The following is a 20,444-nucleotide window of genomic DNA, read 5'->3' as shown; positions in this document are numbered from 1 at the left end:
GAGCCCTACGGGCGTAACCCAGGAGCTGACCGTGTTGGTCTTCAGGAGTTGGCAGTGGAGAACACGCTATTGTACCTGTGTGCACCAGGTGAGTGGAATTGTTTTGATGTCCTTGGTATGCACTGTTGAGCAGTGCTCTTGAAGCAGTTAACTGTGTAAGTATTTGGTGGTCAGTGTACCACGGAGAATCTTGGGGGTCTGACGGGGCAGCATTGTGGTGGCTGCACGTGTAAATGCTCCATGGACCTTTTTGTGAATAATAGAGACGCCGATCGGACGCCTGGTGTGGCATGTGTGGTGCGCACCCGGCCGGACTGCTCTCGGAAAAGCCTCTGGCTGTACCTGGGTAGCCTTGGGAACACATCTGAAGCAGTGCTAATGAAGCAGGCTTAGTCAGAATAGTCCCAAGAGTGAATCAGGAAGGCTGCGGGATGGTCTGTAGGTCAGTCTGTGGTTTTACCTATCTGACGGTCTCTTGGTGGTCTTTGAACTGCTTGATTTTGGTATCTGTTGGTCTTGGAATCTGAATTTGATTGATTCTCCACGAACAGGATTCGACGGGCTCTGTTCTTTGTTTGAAAAGACGTCATTTTTGAATATCTTTGTATGTATATATATATTATTGTCTTGTGTATGCTTGAATGAGTGTGAGGTGGTACGTTTTGTGAATGTTTGAACATGGCCATGTTTGGAAGTTTATTTGTATGATTGAGTGAGAAAAGCGTGACGACAATAACCATGGCGTGTTTTAGCAAATTGAATTGTTTTAGATGTTGTTGCCATCCTAATGATACGCGTTTGGCTGAAAGTCAACCTGCCCCGCCTGAGGGCAGCCCAAGTTATGATATGTATGTAAAGCATGGTATTACACCTCTGTTGTTTAATACACTATGGCATAAATATACTAAGGATAATGTGGAATTACAATGGCCCTTAACCTGGTCTTTTGATTATAAAAAGATAAATTTCCTGCAGGATCGATTATTTTCTAAACAAAGTCGACAGTCAATGTTTGACTCCCTAAACCTGTGGCAGAAGGAAGCAAAGCGTAGACGTATGCGGGAGGAGAAAGTATTTTGGATGAGGGGAAATCAGACGATTACGCAGAAAGCTATAGCTTATGATAAAGCACAAACTGAAAAAGGGATTGATTGTGCAGACAGACAATTCAGATTGCAAGTGGATAAGACCTATGTGGCTAGGACTGAAGCGGAAGATGATATAGAGGATTTATTGGATACTCGTCCACCTCCACCTTATGTTCCGCAGCGTATATATCCCGTTGTTCCCCTGACTCTAGTACAGGCCTCTTCTGATTCACCCCTGTTGATTCCTCTTCCCTTGCCTCTCCGGGAGCGTCCTCTGTTTTGTCTCCCTCAGTGTATGAGACGGCTACCTTATGGCCTGTTACATTGCCGTCTTCTGTTATGTCCACAGCTGTTTTGTCTCCCCCCACCCCTGTGTGGGCTTCTCTTTCTGCGAGCACGACCCCATCTCCAGCTGTTTTGACTCCATTTCGTGCTCCGGGGGATTTCGTCACACGGAAGTTGTTTACCCATTCGGCTGTAGGACCGAATGAGAAACAGATGATTGAGGATCAGTCATCCCAGTGGATGCAACAGCCTATTTACACTATAACTGAAATATGGCAAACGCTTCGAGACTATGAGCCTATTATGCAGCAACATGCCTTGAAACACATGGCTGCACGTATCATTACTCTCTGGGAACAGTGTTTTCCAGGAGGGTTGGCCCCCCAAGTGATGTATGACATCTGGGACAGGGCTCATAAGTCCGAACTTAGCCCAAAAGAAGTGTATAAGAATGTGGAGGTTTTATTAAATTATCGAGCACGGATGTATCAAAGGTGTCCCTCATGGGCCACTCAACATCCTATGCGAGAAGTTCATCCTATCCTTCATCCTGAAATACCGGAACTAAAGGATGACCATGGCGTGGTGACTAGACCTCACGTAGAGACCAGAGTACAAGAGCAATGGGTTAATACCCCCTGGAAGAGGAGTGAAGTCCTCTCTCTAAAATCACAATTACCCGACCCTCGTTAGAATCCCACGGCTTATTATAAAGAACTCACAGAAGCGGCCTCTTCGGCCGTCATGACCTTAGCTGACATAGAGCTATTTTTAGCATTGTTAGTTCCCGTTGACGTATGGTGTCAGGTGCATGATCAGGACCATGCTCAAGAATTGGGCGGAACATGGGACCAGATAAAAGATTGGGGCAAGGATCGTAAGCCTGGAGATAAGCCGAAACCTGAAGTATTGGCATTACCTGGCTGTATTATCACTTACATGCATTCTTTAACCCCTTGCGTGCGGGTTTATTTCCCCCGCTCCGCTGTGCGGGGGAAATAAACGGTGGGCGGGATTACCATGGCTCCTGGCCGTCGTGCGCACACGCCCACTGTAATGCACGACGGCCGGGAGCCGTCGTGCCACACAAGGGGTTAATTCCGCCTCGTAAGGTGGATTGGGACAAATTGACCGCATGTAAACAGAAGAAAGATGAAAGTGTTTCTGATTTTTTCACTAGATTTGAGGGCGTATTAATTGATATTAGTGGACAGGATTTGTCGTTGGAAGGTGGTATACGATTATTTCTTAATCGTTTTGTGACTAATTTGCTACCAGAAGTCTCTGCACGGCTACAAGTTGCTGAAAGTACCTGGACCACTTCCACGCCTTCGATAATATTGAGTATGGCCCAATATTACGAACATAGAGAAAATGAGAGTAAGGATAAGACGGAAAAGAAAGCGAAGGATCTTAAAACATGGGTATTGTTGCAACAAGTTGCTCAAGGACGAGGCAGAGAGAGAGAGGCGGTGGAGGGTTGGTCCCGAGGGGGGTGGGAACTGTACGAGGCAGAGGACCGGCTGTTGCTTTGGGAATAAATCAGTGTGCTTATTGTAAGGAGGAAGGGAATTGGCGATCCCAGTGTCCGTTGTTGCTAGCCCAGAACGGGGCTATTAGAAGTAGAGGAAGAGGTCGGGGAAGTGTGGATCGCAGTGATATGCGACGAGTAGAGGCGACGCAAGTTGGACAGGAAAATAATTATTTTGATAATCCAAGAGGTAGGCAATACTATAATGAGGAGTGTGCAATGGACGCGACCGAAGGGTATGCTTATACATAGGATAGCCATGGACAGAGTGAAGGCCAGGTGTCAGTACCCGTTGATCAGCAAGGACCCTATGTAGAGGCGCATTTGATGGGGACAGCTGAAAAGTTTTTAGTTGATACAGGTGCAATGTATAGTTCTATCTCTCGTTCCCTGGTCCCAGGGGCTGCTCTGTCCGGGCACAATAATGTTTCGGTAGGATTGTCGGGAATTCCGGTGGTGCGCCCCATCTCCAAACCTATTCCTTTTACAATTGGTCCTGTTACGATAGACTCCCCGTTTCTTTTGACTTCCCATTGTGGCGAAAATTTGTTAGGCTTGGATTTGTTGAAGAAATTACATGCTAAGATTCATTGTTCACCTGATGGTGTTTACTTGACTATTAGTTCCCTTGGGAAGCATACTTTGCAGTGTTTTACTAAAAATGAACCCCTCCCTCCTGAGTTTGCTGCTATTCCATCAACATTGTGGGCCACTGGTGACACAGATGTAGGATTATTAAAAATTCCGCCCGTTTCTATTACTTTGAAGCAAAATGCTCGGCTCCCTCGTATACCTCAGTACAAAATTTCTCCGGCTGGTGAGAAGGCTTTGCTCTCCATTATACAAGATTTGGTAAAAAGGGGTGTGGTGGAAGAGACAGCTGCTAATGCGTGCAACAGCCCCATTTTGCCCATCTTAAAGAGAGACCCTGTTGGCAGCGATCCTGATTATGCTGATACCTATCGTGTTGTGATTGATTTGCGCAAAATTAATAAAATAGTGGTGCCCCAATACTCTCTGGTTTCCGACATCACTACTATTCTCACTATGATTCCTCCTACTGCTAAATATTTCTCTGTGATTGATTTAAAGAATGCTTTCTTTAGCATTCCGATTCATCCCGATAGCCGCCATATTTTTGGCTTCTCATTATCTGGTGGCAGCTTCCGGTTCTGCCGCGCTCCCCAGGGGTACACAGAGAGTCCTAGTATTTATAGTCAAGCTTTGAAAACATTGTTGGATGATTTGGTTTTGTCCCCTGGTAATGTACTGTTGCAATACGTAGATGATTTATTAGTGACCTCTGATACTGAGGAAGGTTGTAAGAAGGCCACTGTACAATTATTGCCTCATTTGGCTGCTAATGGCAATAAAGTAACCCTTTCTAAATTTCAATATTGTCGACAGGAGGTGACCTATTTCGGTCATCTACTGTCGAAGGAGGGAAGGAGACTAGCCCCTGAGCATGTGACTACCATTTTTAATATGTCTGTACCTCATACTCAGCATGATGTTCGTGCATTTCTCGGCATAACTTCTTACTGTCGCCAATGGATCCCTAATTTTTCCCTTCTTACTAAACCTCTTCTGTATCTAACCTCTAAAGATGTGCATGAACCTTTACCCTGGACTGATGCTTGTCAAGATGCTTTTGACTCTTTGAAATCTGCGCTTTGTTCTGCACCTGTTCTTGGTACTCCTGACTACCGAAAACCTTTTGTGCTTTACGTACACGAAGTGGACGGTTGCTCGCTTTCTGTGTTAACACAAGGATTTGGTGGTAAGCAAAGACCTTGTGCCTATTTCTCGGCGGTGTTGAATAACGTCGCCAGAGCACTCCCTAGCTGTTTAAGAGCTACTGCTGCGGTTGTGGTGGCTATTCGACAGTCGGAAGGGCTCGTTCTGAACACTGACCTCACAGTGATGGTACCGCATGCTGTGGATACGTTATTTAACAAAACAAAGACCCAGCACCTTACGAATGCACGTCTTACTGGATACGAATTGACTTTGTTTGCTCCACACATTACGATTAAACGATGTGCCACTCTGAACCCCGCTACGTTACTACCCCTCCCTTCAAATGAAACAAACAATGATGTTCATGATTGTATATTTCGGACTGAGGAAGAAATGAAGGGACGAGTAGACCTGACTGACACTCCTCTATCTGACCCTCAAGGGGAGTTGTACGTTGATGGCTCTTGTTTTAAGTTACCAGATGGCACGACAGCTGCTGCATATGCGATAACTACTCTTCACACTATAGTTGAGGCTTCTCGAGTACCCTATCAGTCAGCACAGGTGGCTGAATTAGTGGCATTGTTTCGGGCCTGTGAGCTAAGGGAAGGACTGAGAGTAAATATTTACACCGACAGTCAGTATGCCTTCGGCGTGGCCCATAGTTTCGGCCGCCTTTGGGCAGAAAGAGGTTTTCTTACCTCTCATGGTCAGCGAATACAGCATGGCCCCTTGATTTTGCGATTACTGACAGCATTGACGTTACCAGAAATAGTGGCTGTAGTTAAATGTAGCGCACACAAGGCAGTGGTTGATTCAGTGGGGGAGGGTAATGCCTTTGCCGATCAAGTAGCTAAGGAAACTGCGAAATCCAAATTGACCTCAAGTGAGGAGGTGGCCTCCGTAACCAATATACCCTTCCTGTCCTACCTTATAGAACAGAACGACAACGATACACGAAGATCGGGAGGGAAAGAGTTAATCCTTTCAACTGACTCTTCTGTACAGGTAGGAGCCCCATCCGGGCTGAACAAGAGCCAATGGGATACAAAGGAGGCGGGAACCGGCGAGTATGAAAAGAACCCGGAAGAACAGCAAAGGGGTGTGAGATCCACGGAGCGGAGAGAACAGCCACACCGAGAGGAGGAGAAGAGCGGAGAGGAGTGCTCGACCAACAGCGCAGGTGACGAGGAACCAAGGCCGGACGTCGACTCGGAAGAATCACCAGAACAGGGAGAAGCCGAGACCTGGTCTGAGTGGTGGACGCCCCCGGAGGACGCTGAGAAGCCGCCGCAACTCCAGAGGGTTGCGGCCAGTGCGGTACGTGATACGGGAAGGGGGAGGGATAAGGGGGGGCTGGACAACTAAGGGGCTATGTCAATGCATAGAATCCTCTGGTGAGAACGGTAGTCCTGTCACCCGTATTCCTTCGTATCCCTGCACACCCCAAGCCGCGTTATCACAAGCACAGTAGTGTGGAGGGTTTTTTCATTGGTCGCTCCTTTATACTTGTCACATTTCTGTTTTCACCTGATTGTATACCTATACTCCTACCCCTCGGTATTCCCCGTTTAGTTGCATCCCGTTAACAATCCCGCCACCTTTTTACCCGTTCTGCCCTGATCCCACAAACACGCCCCAACTTTATCTTCAGGTTGTGCATCACAACGGGTGCCTTTTCAGTTAATGGTGAAGGGTCCGTATAAGAAAAGCCCGAACCGAGAAACTTACAACCTTCTCTCCTTTTCCCTTCCGAGGCAACACGGGGAGGAAGTCCGACCACGTCAGGAACCTATCGCCAGCCGGAGGAAAGTGATTAAGATCTCAGGATAGAGAAGCAGGATAGAGAAGACCAGCATACCATCTTTGATCTGTTTTCGGAACGTTTGACTTTTGAATAAAACCTACTCACAATTGCTCACCAAATTCGGCCTCCTCGCTTTTCCTTTCGCCCCTCCCTCTCACACCTCAATGTTTGTGACTAGCTCTGCTAGGTGTGTGGCTGAAACAGAGATGTTTGATAATACCATGGAGAGTGTCCGAGAAATACAGAAAGAAACTATCCCTATTGAACTGGCTCACTGGAAAGAGCGAATTGGGAGATTAGATGCAGATGGTTGTTGGATTGATTTGACAGAAAAGCAGCGGTGGCTGTTGCCTAATGCAATAGTGAATGCGGTGGTGACAATGGCACATGGTCCGGCTCATATTGGGGTGAAAGGTATTTGTGCATTATTAGATCCTGTATGGTACAATCCCAATATTTCTAGGACCGCTGCTCATTTGGTACAATATTGTATGGTTTGCCTACGACATAATCCAGGGGGCAGGGAGCCTGTTCTGAGTGGAAACTTTGCCCCACCATTTTTGCCTTTCGAGGTGCTTCAAATGGATTATATCCAGCTGGAGCACGTTAATAATTTGAAATACGTTCTGGTCGTGGTATGCGCTTTCAGTAAATGGGTGGAAGCCTCCCTGACAAAAGAAAACACTGCTTTGGCAACGGCAAAGGCGTTGGTAAAGGAGTATTTCCCTTGCTACGGATTGCCTTGTGTGATCTGGAGTGACACCGGAAGGCATTTTAATGCAGAACTCATTGCACAAATATGTAATGGACTCCAGATTAAGCAGAAATTCCATGCGGCTCGACACCAACAGTCAGCTGGGTTGATTGAGAAGTATAATGGGATATTAAAGCTCAAATTAGCTAAAATTCAAGAAAGTACTGGATTGAAGTAGCCAGATGCTCTGCCGCTGGCATTAATGTCAATACGAGTTACCCCACATTCTTGTTCTGGTTTGTCTCCGTATGAGGTCATTTTTGGGCACCCTGCTAATGTTTGGGGCGTCCCGAGACCCAGAATGTTTCGTGATATAGAGTATCCTATGTTGACAGACTATTTGTATGCTTTGACTAAAGATCTTCGCTCCATTCATCAACAGGTCTCAGCAGTTTTGCAGCCCCTGCCGGAGGGTCCAGGACATCGCTTGGAACCAGGACAGTGGGTTCTGGTCCGTAAACCCAGCTTGGATCCTCGTTGGTCTGAACTGTTCCAAGTCTTGTTGGCCATGCGGACGGCGGTGAAAGTGAACGGCAAGCGACACTGGATTCATGTGTCACATCTGCAAAAACTACCCCTCCCGCTTCCATATGATCAGCGAATCCAGGACGGGGTTCTGACTCAGGAAGGTGAGCGAGTTCCTCGATTCATCCCTTTTTCTGATGCCCAGGTAATTGGAGAAGGGCAAGGAGAAGGTGCATCGGGCTCGGAAGGGGCGCTGTCATCAGTGCAATTGATCGCCCCGGATTCTATTGTTCCTACAGCTAACCCAGAGGCTCGCAGTACCCCTGTTTCACCGGATTCGTCATCCTCTGTTTTGTTCCCTGATCAGGAAGTGCCTGGCCATACTCGATACAACCTGCGGCCCAGAAAACAACACGGTACACCGGGTGAACATGGTAGGAGATAGGGAGAGACTTGAGTGATAGGGTACAGACTTGTGCTATGGATGTCTGTTAGATACGCTTCTGGTGTACTGAGCGAGACACTGGACTGAACGCGTTGGGAGCCTTGAACATTTGTTTGCTCCGTTGAGAAAGAAAGACTGAATTTCATGTTCAAAGAGGCCCAGGTTGTGTTTTCTTCAAGGGTTGAGTGAGAACATAACTCCAACGTGAGAAGTTTGTTTTGGTATTTTCTGTAATGAACGATAGGAGCCTGCCTGTGAGGCTCTAACGGACACAGGAAAGAAGCACCCTCTGGCAGGTTGGACTGCATTGCCCTAGTTTATTGTTGGACTTTTAGTTAGCATGTATCCCTTTGCTCGTTTTGTTCCTGAAGAGGAACGTCCTTTTGTACCACGCTATTTCCCTACATATATGCCTGTTTTTTCTAGTTGGACCAATCGTCTTAAGACTGCATTTGTAGCTACTATAGCAATATTATTAATCATATTAATGGGAGTATTCATATATTTAGAATTTCGCCACCCTATGCATATTGTTTTAGGAACAACTACCCCACCGCCGGAACATGTGTTTCATACTTTAGCCCCAAATAAGGAAAGGCATTGGCAGACCTATGTGAAAAATGCTTTCATTGAAATGCTTTATCAAGTACACAGTGCCACCAATACTACGAATTGTTGAGTTTGTGGTCTTTTACCATCTTTTATTCACTAGCACGACTTATTTATATCCCTACCTGTGTCTTATCTGGGAAGTTGCGAGGCTTGGTTGAAATTGCTTTCTATGATGTATATGCATTACACTGTGGATGCTCAAAGGTTTTCAGAGAGAGATTATAAAATGATTTTAGCATATATTGAGGTTCATCAAGGATTCAACCCCGATGGGAATAATGGAGAGGGAACCTTAGGTCCGAATGCCTGTATGAATATGTATATAACTCACGAAAATACCACTTGGTTGAAAAATGAAATTTTGGACTTTGTTGAATTCAATTTCACTCAATTTTTTCGACACTTTCAGGATCGTAATGTTACTGAAGATAGGGCTATTCCAGTGCCTGTATTAAACAGCACCTCTACGTTTTGTGTTCAAGGAACAGGGTCCATATCAGTAGGGAAAAGCCGATTTAATTACGCTTATCGGTTACGCACCTTTAGCAGCCCTCCTTTGTTAACCCCTCCTAATGTATATTTTGTCTGTGTAGAAAGTGCCTATACTTGGCTTCCACGAGGTTGGAATGGACGTTGCTACCTGTCCTTCCTGTACCCTCCAGTCTATATTGCCCCTTCTGATTATCACCAGGATCACCGACTGGATAAACGTAGCGTGCTTATTAGAAGAAATAAAAGAGTGATAGATACCACTGATATAGATCAGACCGATACTCCGTTGCAGTATTTCACCGACATTATGAAGGGAGTGTTACCATTTTGGGGGCCTATACTTACTAGCCAAGAAGTACGACGTTTATCTAGAGTAGTTGAAGGGGTAATTAACACTACTGCAGGAATACTGACCAATATAACAATAGAGCTACAGGCGACCAGACTTGTCTCGCTTCAAAACCGAATGGTTTTAGACGTTATTTTGGCAGATCGAGGAGGAGCATGCCGTGTGATCTGAAGCTCTTGCTGTGTTTATATTCCTCACTCTGCCCCCTCTGTTCATTTGGCTATACAGAAGGTACATCGTTTAGCTTCTGAGATACATGTGGAAACTGGTACGTGGTCTCTTTCTGGTTGGTTCTGGGGTTTGCTGTCTACTTGGGGATGGAAAATCTTGATGGTGCTGGCATGTATAGCTGGTATCACATTAACGTGTTGTGTTTGTGTACAATGTGGACCTGCATGTTGCTCATATTGCGCGACAAAACTTACTTCCTCTGTGTCTGGTCCATCCCCAGCAGCGGTAAAAGCTCAGCTAGTTCAGCAGGAACTCAAAGACCTAATGCAGATTGATGAGGGGATATTTGAAGATTAAACTGCTTTAGTTAACTACATCATGCTAAAAGGGCCGTTCTGAGGGATAAAAAGTATATTTCCTGTGTATAAGGAGTATCGGACCTATATTATGTTAGCATGATGCATCTATACGTTTGATATATATACCTATATATATATATATATATATATTCACTGAAAAAACCATAGGTTTCACACATGTTATAGTTAGTGGAAATTTTACTGATAAAAAACCAATGAAATTGCCCCGTTATAGTTAGCGCAGGCAACTATAACTCACGCGACCACAATCCTCTGCTGATGCTAATACTGTATTTAGACACTTATTTGCCCATGTCTTCTTCCATACATTTTTAGCTATACATATATTACAAATATTTTTTTTTCATAAAGACACATATGTCATCAGCAGAGGATTGCGGTCGCGTGAGTTATAGTTGCCTGCGCTAACTATAACGGGGCAATTTCATTGGTTTTTTATCAGTAAAATTTCCACTAACTATAACATGTGTGAAACCTATGGTTTTTTCAGTGAATTTGCAAGGTTTTTTAAATGCTAATTCCTAACTATAACGTGTGTGAAACCTATGGTTTTTTCAGTGAATTAGTACGGTTTTTTAAATGCTAAGTTTTTTTCCCTTATAATAAGCCCTGTACATTTGGTGGCCTACGGCCACCAAAAGCACAGGGGGTGGGGTAAGTGTGGATAGTGTTTTTTTCCATTGTAATAAGCCCAGCACATTTGGTGGCCTTCGGCCACCAAAAGCACAGGGGGTGGGGTAAGTGTGAATAGTGTTTTTTTTATTTTTATTTTTTTACCGTACGCTTACCGTAAGCGTACGGTAAGCGTACCCCGTGAAATTGCCGAAAAAAAAATAAAACCGTTTTTGCACTTGGGGGATGTTTGGGGACTCCCTCCACATGACTATGTGGGAGGGAGTTGTCAAAACAGCCCCTTTACATGTTTTTGGGCTTCCGATTTTAAAAATCTCTCTCAGTGCGAGAGACAAAATGGCGGCCGCCGCTTCCTGGTTTCGGCCGATTCGAATGTTTACTAAGATCTAAGAGCCAATCAGAATCGCGCTCGCGCACGCCACCGTACGCTTACCGTAAGCGTACGGTAAGCGTACCGTAAGCTGGCTCAGATATATATATTGATTTAAAGGCTATTTTCTCAGAATCTACTGAACAGATTTACACCAAACCTACAAAAGGCACTTCCTTGACCTAGGGACTACCTCTCTGCCAAATTTTGAGTAATTCTGTTCAGCCATTCGGGCTGTAGCTCGTTCTAAAGGTCCTATGGAAAAATGCATGGGAAAAACGCGTTTTGGGACCCCCCTTTTATCTCAGCCCCCGCTTGACGAATCCCCCCGAGACTTTCAGGGTAGGAGCGGAGCGTAGCGCCCCACCTATTTTGAGAAATTCGCGAGGATTCGTCGACCGGCGCCAAAGTTATTCAAAATAGAATGTTGAGGTTTTCCTATGGAAACGTGGTCCTAACTATAACTACCTACTGGCGACCGCCAGTAGGTAATATATATATATATATATATATATATATATATATATATATATATATATATATGCTTTTGTTTAGAGGAAACCAGTTTATTTCCTCCCTGTATATCTATTGCTAAAAGAGTAGGCCGAGAACCATACAGACGCCATCTTCTGAACATATGCTTGAGCACGGGCCATGATCACGCGTTGATCACGTGCAATTGTTAGGCCCCAGTTCATTTGAGTTACTGGTAGCAGCTGAAGGTAGTCTGTTTTACTTTTACTGTTCTAAGACTCAAGGTCGTATCTGGCTTTAGGGGGCGATAAGTGCATTCCTGGAGGCGCCGGGTCTACACACCCAGGCACCAAGACGAAAGGGAGTCACCCCTCCTGACCTCATCAGTAATAGATAGTCAAACCTTTGTACTGATCTGATGTGTGCCATATATGGTCCTTTCCTGGAGCTCGAGGACCAACTGGTGTATTTCCTTTCACAGTGATTATGTATTGAACCGAAAAGTATATAACCTCATGTTTGAATACGAGCCAACAGTCTTCGCGGCACACCTGATGGGTGAGGGTTGGAGAGGCTCCTCTATAGAGTATTTTGCTTAATGAACGACTGAACCTTCTTCACTGCCAACTGACTGTTTATTTGGTAATGGTACCGGAACTACTGGTAGGTATAGTCCTGTAGTTTGTATTTATGGTACATCATGCCTGTACAGTTCTGAAGACATTAAGCTTTAAAGAATTTGGGTTACGCCGGTGTGCATCTCACCATTACTGATGCTCATTTCATGATTTTTCGGGCCAACAAGTGAGATTGCACCCTTGAATACTTTGAAATAAACGCAAGGCAAGAAATAATATAAACGCAAGGCAAGAAATAATATGACAAAAGGACATGGACACAATGACTGTGTGCACAGGAGTCGGGTTTCCTGGTCATTCCTAATTATCGTTAGCATGTAAATCATTTGGAAAATTATAATGTTGTTTCATTGATGAATATCAACTGTATTAAATTGAAAACAAACAAGGCAGAAATCGGAGGCTCGTGGTTTGAGCGTTTGGATATTGTGCTGGTTTATCATGAATAATATTAGTAATGCAGAACAGCCGCACTGGTGTTTAGAAAGGTTGAAAATTGTGAAAGTCCTTTCATGAGGGATCCTGGGAAATGTAGGATTTAACTGCATACAATCAATTGTGGGTAAGTGTGGGATACCAGAAGTCTGTCATTTAGCTTTGTTTCAATCTCTTAGTCAATACACACGTGATAAATCACCGGAAGGCAATTGGGGAGAGGAGATAAGAAATTGAGTTAGTCATCAGCAGTTGACTGTGTTTTTTCTGAGTGGAAGACGTGTGCTTCGGCACTCTGTGAAATGATAACGAGATGCCACACATTTAACCAATACCAGGCTGCCCGTGTGCCAACATCTCCATAGAATGTCAGAAGTAATTGATAAGAAACGTCATTCATTCTGCCTTTTTCTTAGCTCTTCTTCCCCCTTTTCTTTTTTTTTCTCCCTTTTTCTGCCTGAATTTCTTTCTTTTTCTCTTATTATCGATATGGGGGGTTAGCTAAACAAACGTGACACACTGTCTTAGGACTCAGATGTATAAACTTTACCTGGGACAACCTATGCTAACCCTGTAACAGAATTTCTGTTTTGTTCTTGTATAAAAAAAATAAAAATAAAGCATGTTGAAATAGATAGTGGACATTTTTTTTTCGCTTAAAAAGTGCTGGCACCAAGTGAGTTTGGGTTGTTTTAGAATGGATGTTAATCATCATATGTCACAGTAAGCCCAGTCAAAGTTTAGTTGTTTGAGGGATTGCAGTGATTTTTCAAACTAATATGGGAGAGTCTTTTAGAATAGGAGGTTTAACCTGACACTTGTGACAGCTGATAATAATGCGCACGTTTTGCAAAGTGGGTCGGTGATTCATTTTAATCTTGTGAATGACACATGTTACTTAAATGTGGCTGGCAACATACTTAGTTTGAACAGTTGAAAAATAGAAATTATTTAGTGTATATCGATTCTGATAATTCTGTCATTGTATTGGATGAATAATATCAATGCTAATGGTTATGTATGTGAATTTTTGTATTTTAGATACCCATGATGAAGGGATAATTCCTGAAATGCTTTGGGTAATTTTAATAAAAAGTGATACATGGAAACTATCACGCCTCCTGTGCATGTGTGAACATCTACGCATTGTATTTGAATGAGTAAAATGAATTGAAAGAAAGATAAAATTGGTGAAAAAGTAACTGAGTAAAATATGGATAAACAGAAGATTGAGACAAAACATTTGATTGATTGGATTAATTTAGTGAATTGGCTGTGCAGTTTGAATTGGCACCAAAAGAGGTTCATATGTGTTTTGTTACGTTGCAGCGCAATTTGGCGGACCGCAAATCAAGCTTGCACGCCTGTACAGTTGTGAAGATATTAAGCTTTAAAAAATTGGGAGTATGCCGGTGTGCATCTCACCATTACTGATAACTATTTTAATACTACCTGCTGGCAACGCAGGAAATCAATGACACCCCTACACAGCCGCAGCACATCTCCATGGGGGCCGGGGAAGATAGGGAAATGACGGGTTGCTGTACCTTCGCAGAGTTTGTAGTGAATGTTGTTGAGGGTTATTCCTGGCCCCATGCAATACAAAACTTCTGCATTTACTGTTGGCCTGGTCAAAATACGCCTATACCTGGAACACGTACCTATGTTTCCTAATTATGTTGCTCAATAATGTGGGCATGTAATGCTTAGTAACTTTTTTTTCTCGTTTGTGAAACTAATAAAAAATTACATGTTTTAAACATCAAGAAGTTCAACAAGATAGCGAAATATAAAAAAAAACTTCACTAAGCAGACATAGGCAAAGTTGTAAAACCTTCAAGGCCACTAGTGACTAGCTTGCCAAAGTGAATGCTGAGAACCCTTGAATGCCCCCTCTCTCACTGGTCTGTGTTGTGAATGTTGTTAGACCTGGCCCTTTTTGGAGGATTATCCCCAAACGTTCTGTCTTCTTCCTCCTATTTTTCTGACCTGTTTTTGTTGGCTCTAGGACTCTGAGCACTTTACCACTGCTGATCAGTGCTAAAGTGCATATGTTCTCTGGCTTAATTGTATTGGTAATTGGTTTTCCATGATTGGCTTATTTAATGTACTGGTAAGTCCCTAGTAAAGTTTACTGTGTGAGCCCAGGGCCTATAAATCAAATGCTACTAGTGGGCCTGCAACACTGATTGTGCCATTCACATGACTAGCCCTTGAAACATGTCTCAGGCCTGCCTCTGTAGTGTTTGCAAGTGCAGTTTTAAACTGCCATGTCGACCTAGAAAGTGCACCCACTTGCCAGGCTCAAACCTTCCCTTATATTACATATAAGGCACCCCTAAGTTAGACCCAAGGTAGACATATGGGATGGGTGCAGGGTATGTGAAAGGTAGAACATGTATTGGTGTGTTTACATGTCCTGATAGTGAAATATTGCTAATTTCATTTTCACTATGACAAGGACTATCTCTCCCATAGGTTATCATTGGACCTGCCTTGTCACACCTTGCAAGTGTAACTTTCAAGTGGAAAACAATAGAGATTTGGAGTTTGAGTTCCCTGATTTAAAAATACATCTTTCAGTGAAGGTGGTTTTTAAATTGTCTGGTTGATAATGCCACGTTTAGAAAGTGGGCATTTTCTTCCTTTACCATCCTGTGCCTCTGCCTGCCTGAGGAATCTACGTCTGGTTTAGACTGACAATTGGGCTTTTTGTGCATTCCCTCTAGCCAGTCACACAAAGGGAGCTGAGGTGTGCCCTGCATATCCTAATTGCCCATCACCAGGCAGATGGGCCTTCCTGAGCTAGAGTGGTGGGAGAAGTTGTCACTGACACCTAAATAGGGCTGTTACTCTTGTCTCACAATGCTGTTTCCACCCCCCTCCCGTAGTGTGTCGAGAGCCAGGTCAGGGCAAGATAGGATCTGTGCTCTAAAAAGATTATCCTTTGAAGTATACCTACTTCAAAGGCAGAAAGGGGTATAAGTATTGGACCTGTAACCCCACATTTTTAGAGCACTTCCGGATCAAGAGGAGATACTTCCACGAGGAAGAGCTGGAGAGCTGTCAGGAGGAGTACTGACCCTTTGAGGTGTTGCTTTGCTGGGATGAACGGCGTTTGCTGCTTTTGTCTTGGAGAGGAAAAGGCCAGGACTTTGCTTTTCTATCCTGCTTCAAAAGAATCTCCAAGAGCTTGTGTATGCTTGCCTACTGTTAAGAAGTCTCAGGCCCATTAAAGACTTTACTTGTAGCCCCTGGACTCTTCTGCTGGGAGTTCTGACTTGCCAAGTGGTGTCAGTTCCAGTTCTGGGCGCATGGAGATAGCTTTGCTGCAGAAAGAAGAACATTCACGTGCCAACCCTTTGTGACTGTTTTTCACACCACAAGCTTGCCTTGCAATTGAAAACCCAAACCATATTGCACGGCAGCAGAAAGATCGACGCACCTGTTCGCAGCTGGGAGAATCGATGATGATGCTTCATGTGACTCCAAGTTTTCTGTAACCCAAGCCCCAAGCACTGTGTCTCCAATGTCCGAGACACCCACTCTGCTCTGATGCAGGCCCGGCTGTGTGGCTGAAAAACCATTGAATCGCCGGGCTACGGCCGAAGGATCGATGCTGCGCCTGTTCCCGACTGAGAGCAACAACCCCAGCGCATCGATGCACCCTTAATAAAGGACATGTGTTCAGATTTCGACACATCTATTCTCTGCGCAGTAAGGAATCGACACAACACTTTTTCTGTGTGCAGCAGAACTGACGCCTCATTTTCCCTGGGACTCAAGAACCAAGGTATCACTGTGTCTTCCGACGCATATCTGCTTTACGGCTGTTTTTCTTCCTGGATTTTGATGCATCAAAGGTACTTTCTGCTAAAATCAATGCATCCATAGAGTTCTATGGACAAAAATGCTTAAACCTTTAAAAAGTGATATCTTGAGTTCTGTATGTTGGATTTTTGGTCTTTAGATCAAGAGTGTTTTTTTCCCCCTAAACTGATGTGGTGTCCATTTATAGTGTTTTCACAGTGTTGCTGTGTGTTTTATGTACAAATGCTTTACACAGTGCCTCTGAGATAAGCTTGACTGCTAGAGACAAGCTACCAAGGGAGTGAGCAGGGGTTATCTTGGGTTTGTAATCCGCTTACCCTGACTAGAAGGAATGGCCCCTACTTGGACAGGGTGCAAGCCACTGCCAACTAGGGACCCCCATTTCTAACAGATGTGGATGTAAGAAACAGTGTGGGTGGTGCAGGGACTTGCCTCTTCAGAAAGCTTCATGGGTTTAAGGGGAATGCTGGAGTACTGTTGGAGAATGGAATTGAATTTGTTTGTCAGCTGGAGATATTTGAGCCCCTCACTACGTTAAACATTTGCGTTAGATGTCACAGAGTTGGGAGCATGTTTTGGATCCACATGTTTGTTTCCAATTCAATGAATTCAAAATGTACATTGGCTTGTGCTTGGAACCCATCCCTGCACAACATGAGTGACCCTGACCCTACAGAAATGGATTTTGCGCAATGCAATAGTATCATGTGCATTATACAGGGGCTAATATGGTGCCACTCTGCATCTGTTTTGTGGAAGCAATGAAATCTTATTTGTTGTTGCCCATCACACAAAAGTAGGCGCATTGTAATAATTCAGATGGGCCCTCAGTGCATGATAATATTTGGCTGTGGTGCTTCAATGCAAAGTCCAACATTGCTCACCTGTTTACCAACACGGTCTTGTTTAGCTATTGGTTATAGGGGTATATACTACTATGTATGGAAAGGGATACTTTCTTATACCTTTCTAATTCTCTGTTGTTTATTTAGGCAATGCGTTCAACCATTTATAAAAAGCACACACTTTTTGAAGAGCATACAGACTTTTAAGACCAAAGGCCTGATTTATATTCTGGTGGACTGACCATTGTTCTGCCAGCGTGACAGAGTAGATTACTCTGTTGCCCTGGTGGAGGGACCACCCGCCAGATTTACAAAAGACAGCCAAGCTGGCGGTCATTTATTAAACATTGACAGGAACCACCATCACAGTGGTTCCTGTCAATGAATTTCGCTATTTGGTGAAGGATTTCGTCAACATGACAGAGCCCTGCACCAAAAAAATAAATATTTTTTTATAAAAAAAAAATTTAAAAAATCCTGAAACAGGATTTTCTTTTTGAAAATGGAAAAGACAATTCTTCCCTCCCCATGGGAGTCCTCTCTCATGACAAGCAGAGCATTTAGTAGTTTTTACTGTCCCTTACCACCAGGGTTTTCCTGGCGATCACCGGAAGTGAAAACTGACATCTAATTCCACCCATCTAAATCTGGTAGGCGGAATTACAGGTCTGCTGCCTCCAATGGCCCTTACTTCATGAGGACGGACCATCGGTTTAATCACGGCAGAGACTGAATATGCTCTACCTTGATTAAGCCAATGGCCCATCCACATCGGGTGGGTGGACCATCATCTTGGCGGTAAGCCTACTCCGTCACCGTTGCAAGAGAGTATTCTTACTGCTAAGATGTAAATCAGCCTGAAAATTATAAAAATACACTTCACAAATGATAACACGTAATCACAGATTCACATTTAAATGACAATGCAATCGTCCAATGCTAGTTCCATCAAAAAGTATACAAATATTATAGTTTTATAAAAACAGGACACAGGTAAAAGTTTCTGCCAGAAAAAATTAGCATTGTAAAAAACTTTTATTTTAGTTTGTTGATGGGATTTTTTCTGAGGTATGGGTTTAAACAGTTATTTTGAAGGGCGAACACAATTTGAGGGTGGGGTGCACCTATTCTGTTGATGAGTGCTTGGAACACTGTTGTCAAAATGCTTTTCTGAAGTTCTCCCTGCTGCTGCGTAATGTCCACCGGGATAGAGCAGTTCTAAGGACGTCCATTTAGAGCCCCAAAAAACATCATTTTGGCGCTGAGTGGCCGATAATAAGAGGTTCTGAAATCACACTTTGCTATTTGGTTTAAACTTTTATTGTTGAAAAAGGACGCTGTCCATTTGCCGTCATCCCTGTCTTTGTTTTTTGTTGTGGGGGCGTTTGGAGAAGACGGCAAGGTCACCTCTTGTGTTTCAGCACAGCAAATGTTACTTTGTGTGGAACATGCACTTCTCGGCATCAAAGCAAAGGGCACGCACGCGCACTCACACACACAAAATGCATGTGCACACACATGTAGCTCCTACCCTTGCGTTGGTCAGCAGCAAAAAGATGTGCTAAAATGGTTAATGGGCCTACTGTAGGTCAGGTGACTGAAGAGCGCTTTCACTGGAAATATAGTTCAGAAAGCAGCATTTTCAAAGGTTTAGCTGGTAGGAAGTAAAACGTTTGCATATTGTACATGTGCCCTAACACTAATCAGATGTGGTGAAGGAAGTACAACTGTCAGAAGAGAGTGCAGTATCCTAAAGTCATGGCTGTTTTAGTCTTATAGGAGTTATGTCTTTTGTGATTTACTTTCCATTGAACCTCATTCAATGTGCGGGTGGTGTCCATGAACCTCTTCCTGTTAAGCCGATACCACGCCTGCTGGTCGTTGGCACAGGCTGCGTTGGGTTAGCTGGCATTGGTTGTCATTCCATCCACTCGTGTTGTAGAACACAGTCGTGAAGTCCACACAGCTCTCCACTCCACCATTATTGTTAGGCTCATTCGGCTTCCAAAAACTGCAAAGAAGACAAAGTTATTTGTAGACAACCATCCACTGGAGCATCAGCTCGTCTCACTGGTGAAAGCGGGCCGCACTGTAAATTAATTAATTAAATAAGTGTAGCCACTGTAGTTAAAGTGGACTGCACTGTAATTTAAATAAATACATTATGAATGCAAGCAGCGTGCTGTGATGGCGTGGGTAGAAGAGGAGAACATCATTAAAGAAAATAGTGCTTACCGACTTATCAAACAGACTGTGTAACGACACAGGTAAAAAGTCCAGTCATTAAGGGAGTTTACAAATGCAGACAAGGCAGTACCAAGGAGGGACTAGTAAGCCTATTTACAAATTAAAAGCAACAATTTAGCAAAGACAGTAACAGGAGCCAATTGAAGAGATGGGCGTGAAATGGGCGGAGCTTCTATGCCTAACCTTAATACAGCATGCCTCGAAGAACGCCGCATGCTCTGTCCAGACTCAACCTGAAAGGCACTTCTGCAAAAATGTATTTAGATACGTCATAGTTGACAAGTTTCCCATGTCGATGCATGACTAGTTAGGACAGTCCCTTTTTTTCAAATAAATCTGGAATTTGTAGTCTTATTTAACCCAGTATAAAACCAGGACGCAAGTCCCAGAATTCTAAGAATAACATGAGACTTGAGTAACTAGTGTAGCAGGGACCTGGGAAACTGGCAGCTATGATGCTTGCAACAAAGATTACATGGACATGCTGAGACCCAAACCTGGTACGTTGTTGACATTCTGACTTATTACATAAGATCCACCATTAAGTAGTCAATACCACTAGGCATTCTGCAACTTGTAGTTTCAATTTTATAATTTTCCTGCTCAATGTTTTGGGCGACAAATCAAAGACTGGCTGAAATTTAACTTAGTGGGATAGGGTCAGTTAAGAACTTTGCTTGTGCAGCTGCATATTTCCTCGCAGTGGCCCATCTCATATTTGATCACTGCAGTCACTTTTGGCTTTTGTGTGTTACATTTTTCTCCAATTACCCATCTGCACTAGACGTATAATCATTCTCAAAACATCAGGAGCAATTTTATAATGTTAAAAAGAAATGATGCTTGTGGAGA

The 20,444-nt window shown here is 43.7% G+C and overlaps 1 protein-coding gene across 2 annotated transcripts in view; it reads right to left on the bottom strand.

Moving 5' to 3' along the window:
- Positions 1 to 18,345: 18,345 nt before the first annotated feature.
- LOC146809766 (CD209 antigen-like protein C) overlaps positions 18,346 to 20,444 on the bottom strand; it is a 133,405-nt gene continuing 131,306 nt past the window's right edge. For both annotated transcript variants that reach the window (XM_085616615.1, XM_085616616.1), the window contains one exon: positions 18,346 to 19,356. In XM_085616615.1, coding sequence (XP_085472741.1) covers positions 19,200 to 19,356 — 157 coding nt within the window. In that variant the 3' untranslated portion in view covers positions 18,346 to 19,199. The remainder of the gene's footprint in view (positions 19,357 to 20,444) is intronic.

The sequence above is a fragment of the Triturus cristatus genome, chromosome 7, assembly GCF_964204655.1.
Source record: "Triturus cristatus chromosome 7, aTriCri1.1, whole genome shotgun sequence".
Taxonomy (NCBI): domain Eukaryota; kingdom Metazoa; phylum Chordata; class Amphibia; order Caudata; family Salamandridae; genus Triturus; species Triturus cristatus.
The sequence above is the reverse complement of the archived record's forward strand: the minus strand, read 5'-3'. Positions and strand labels throughout refer to the sequence as shown.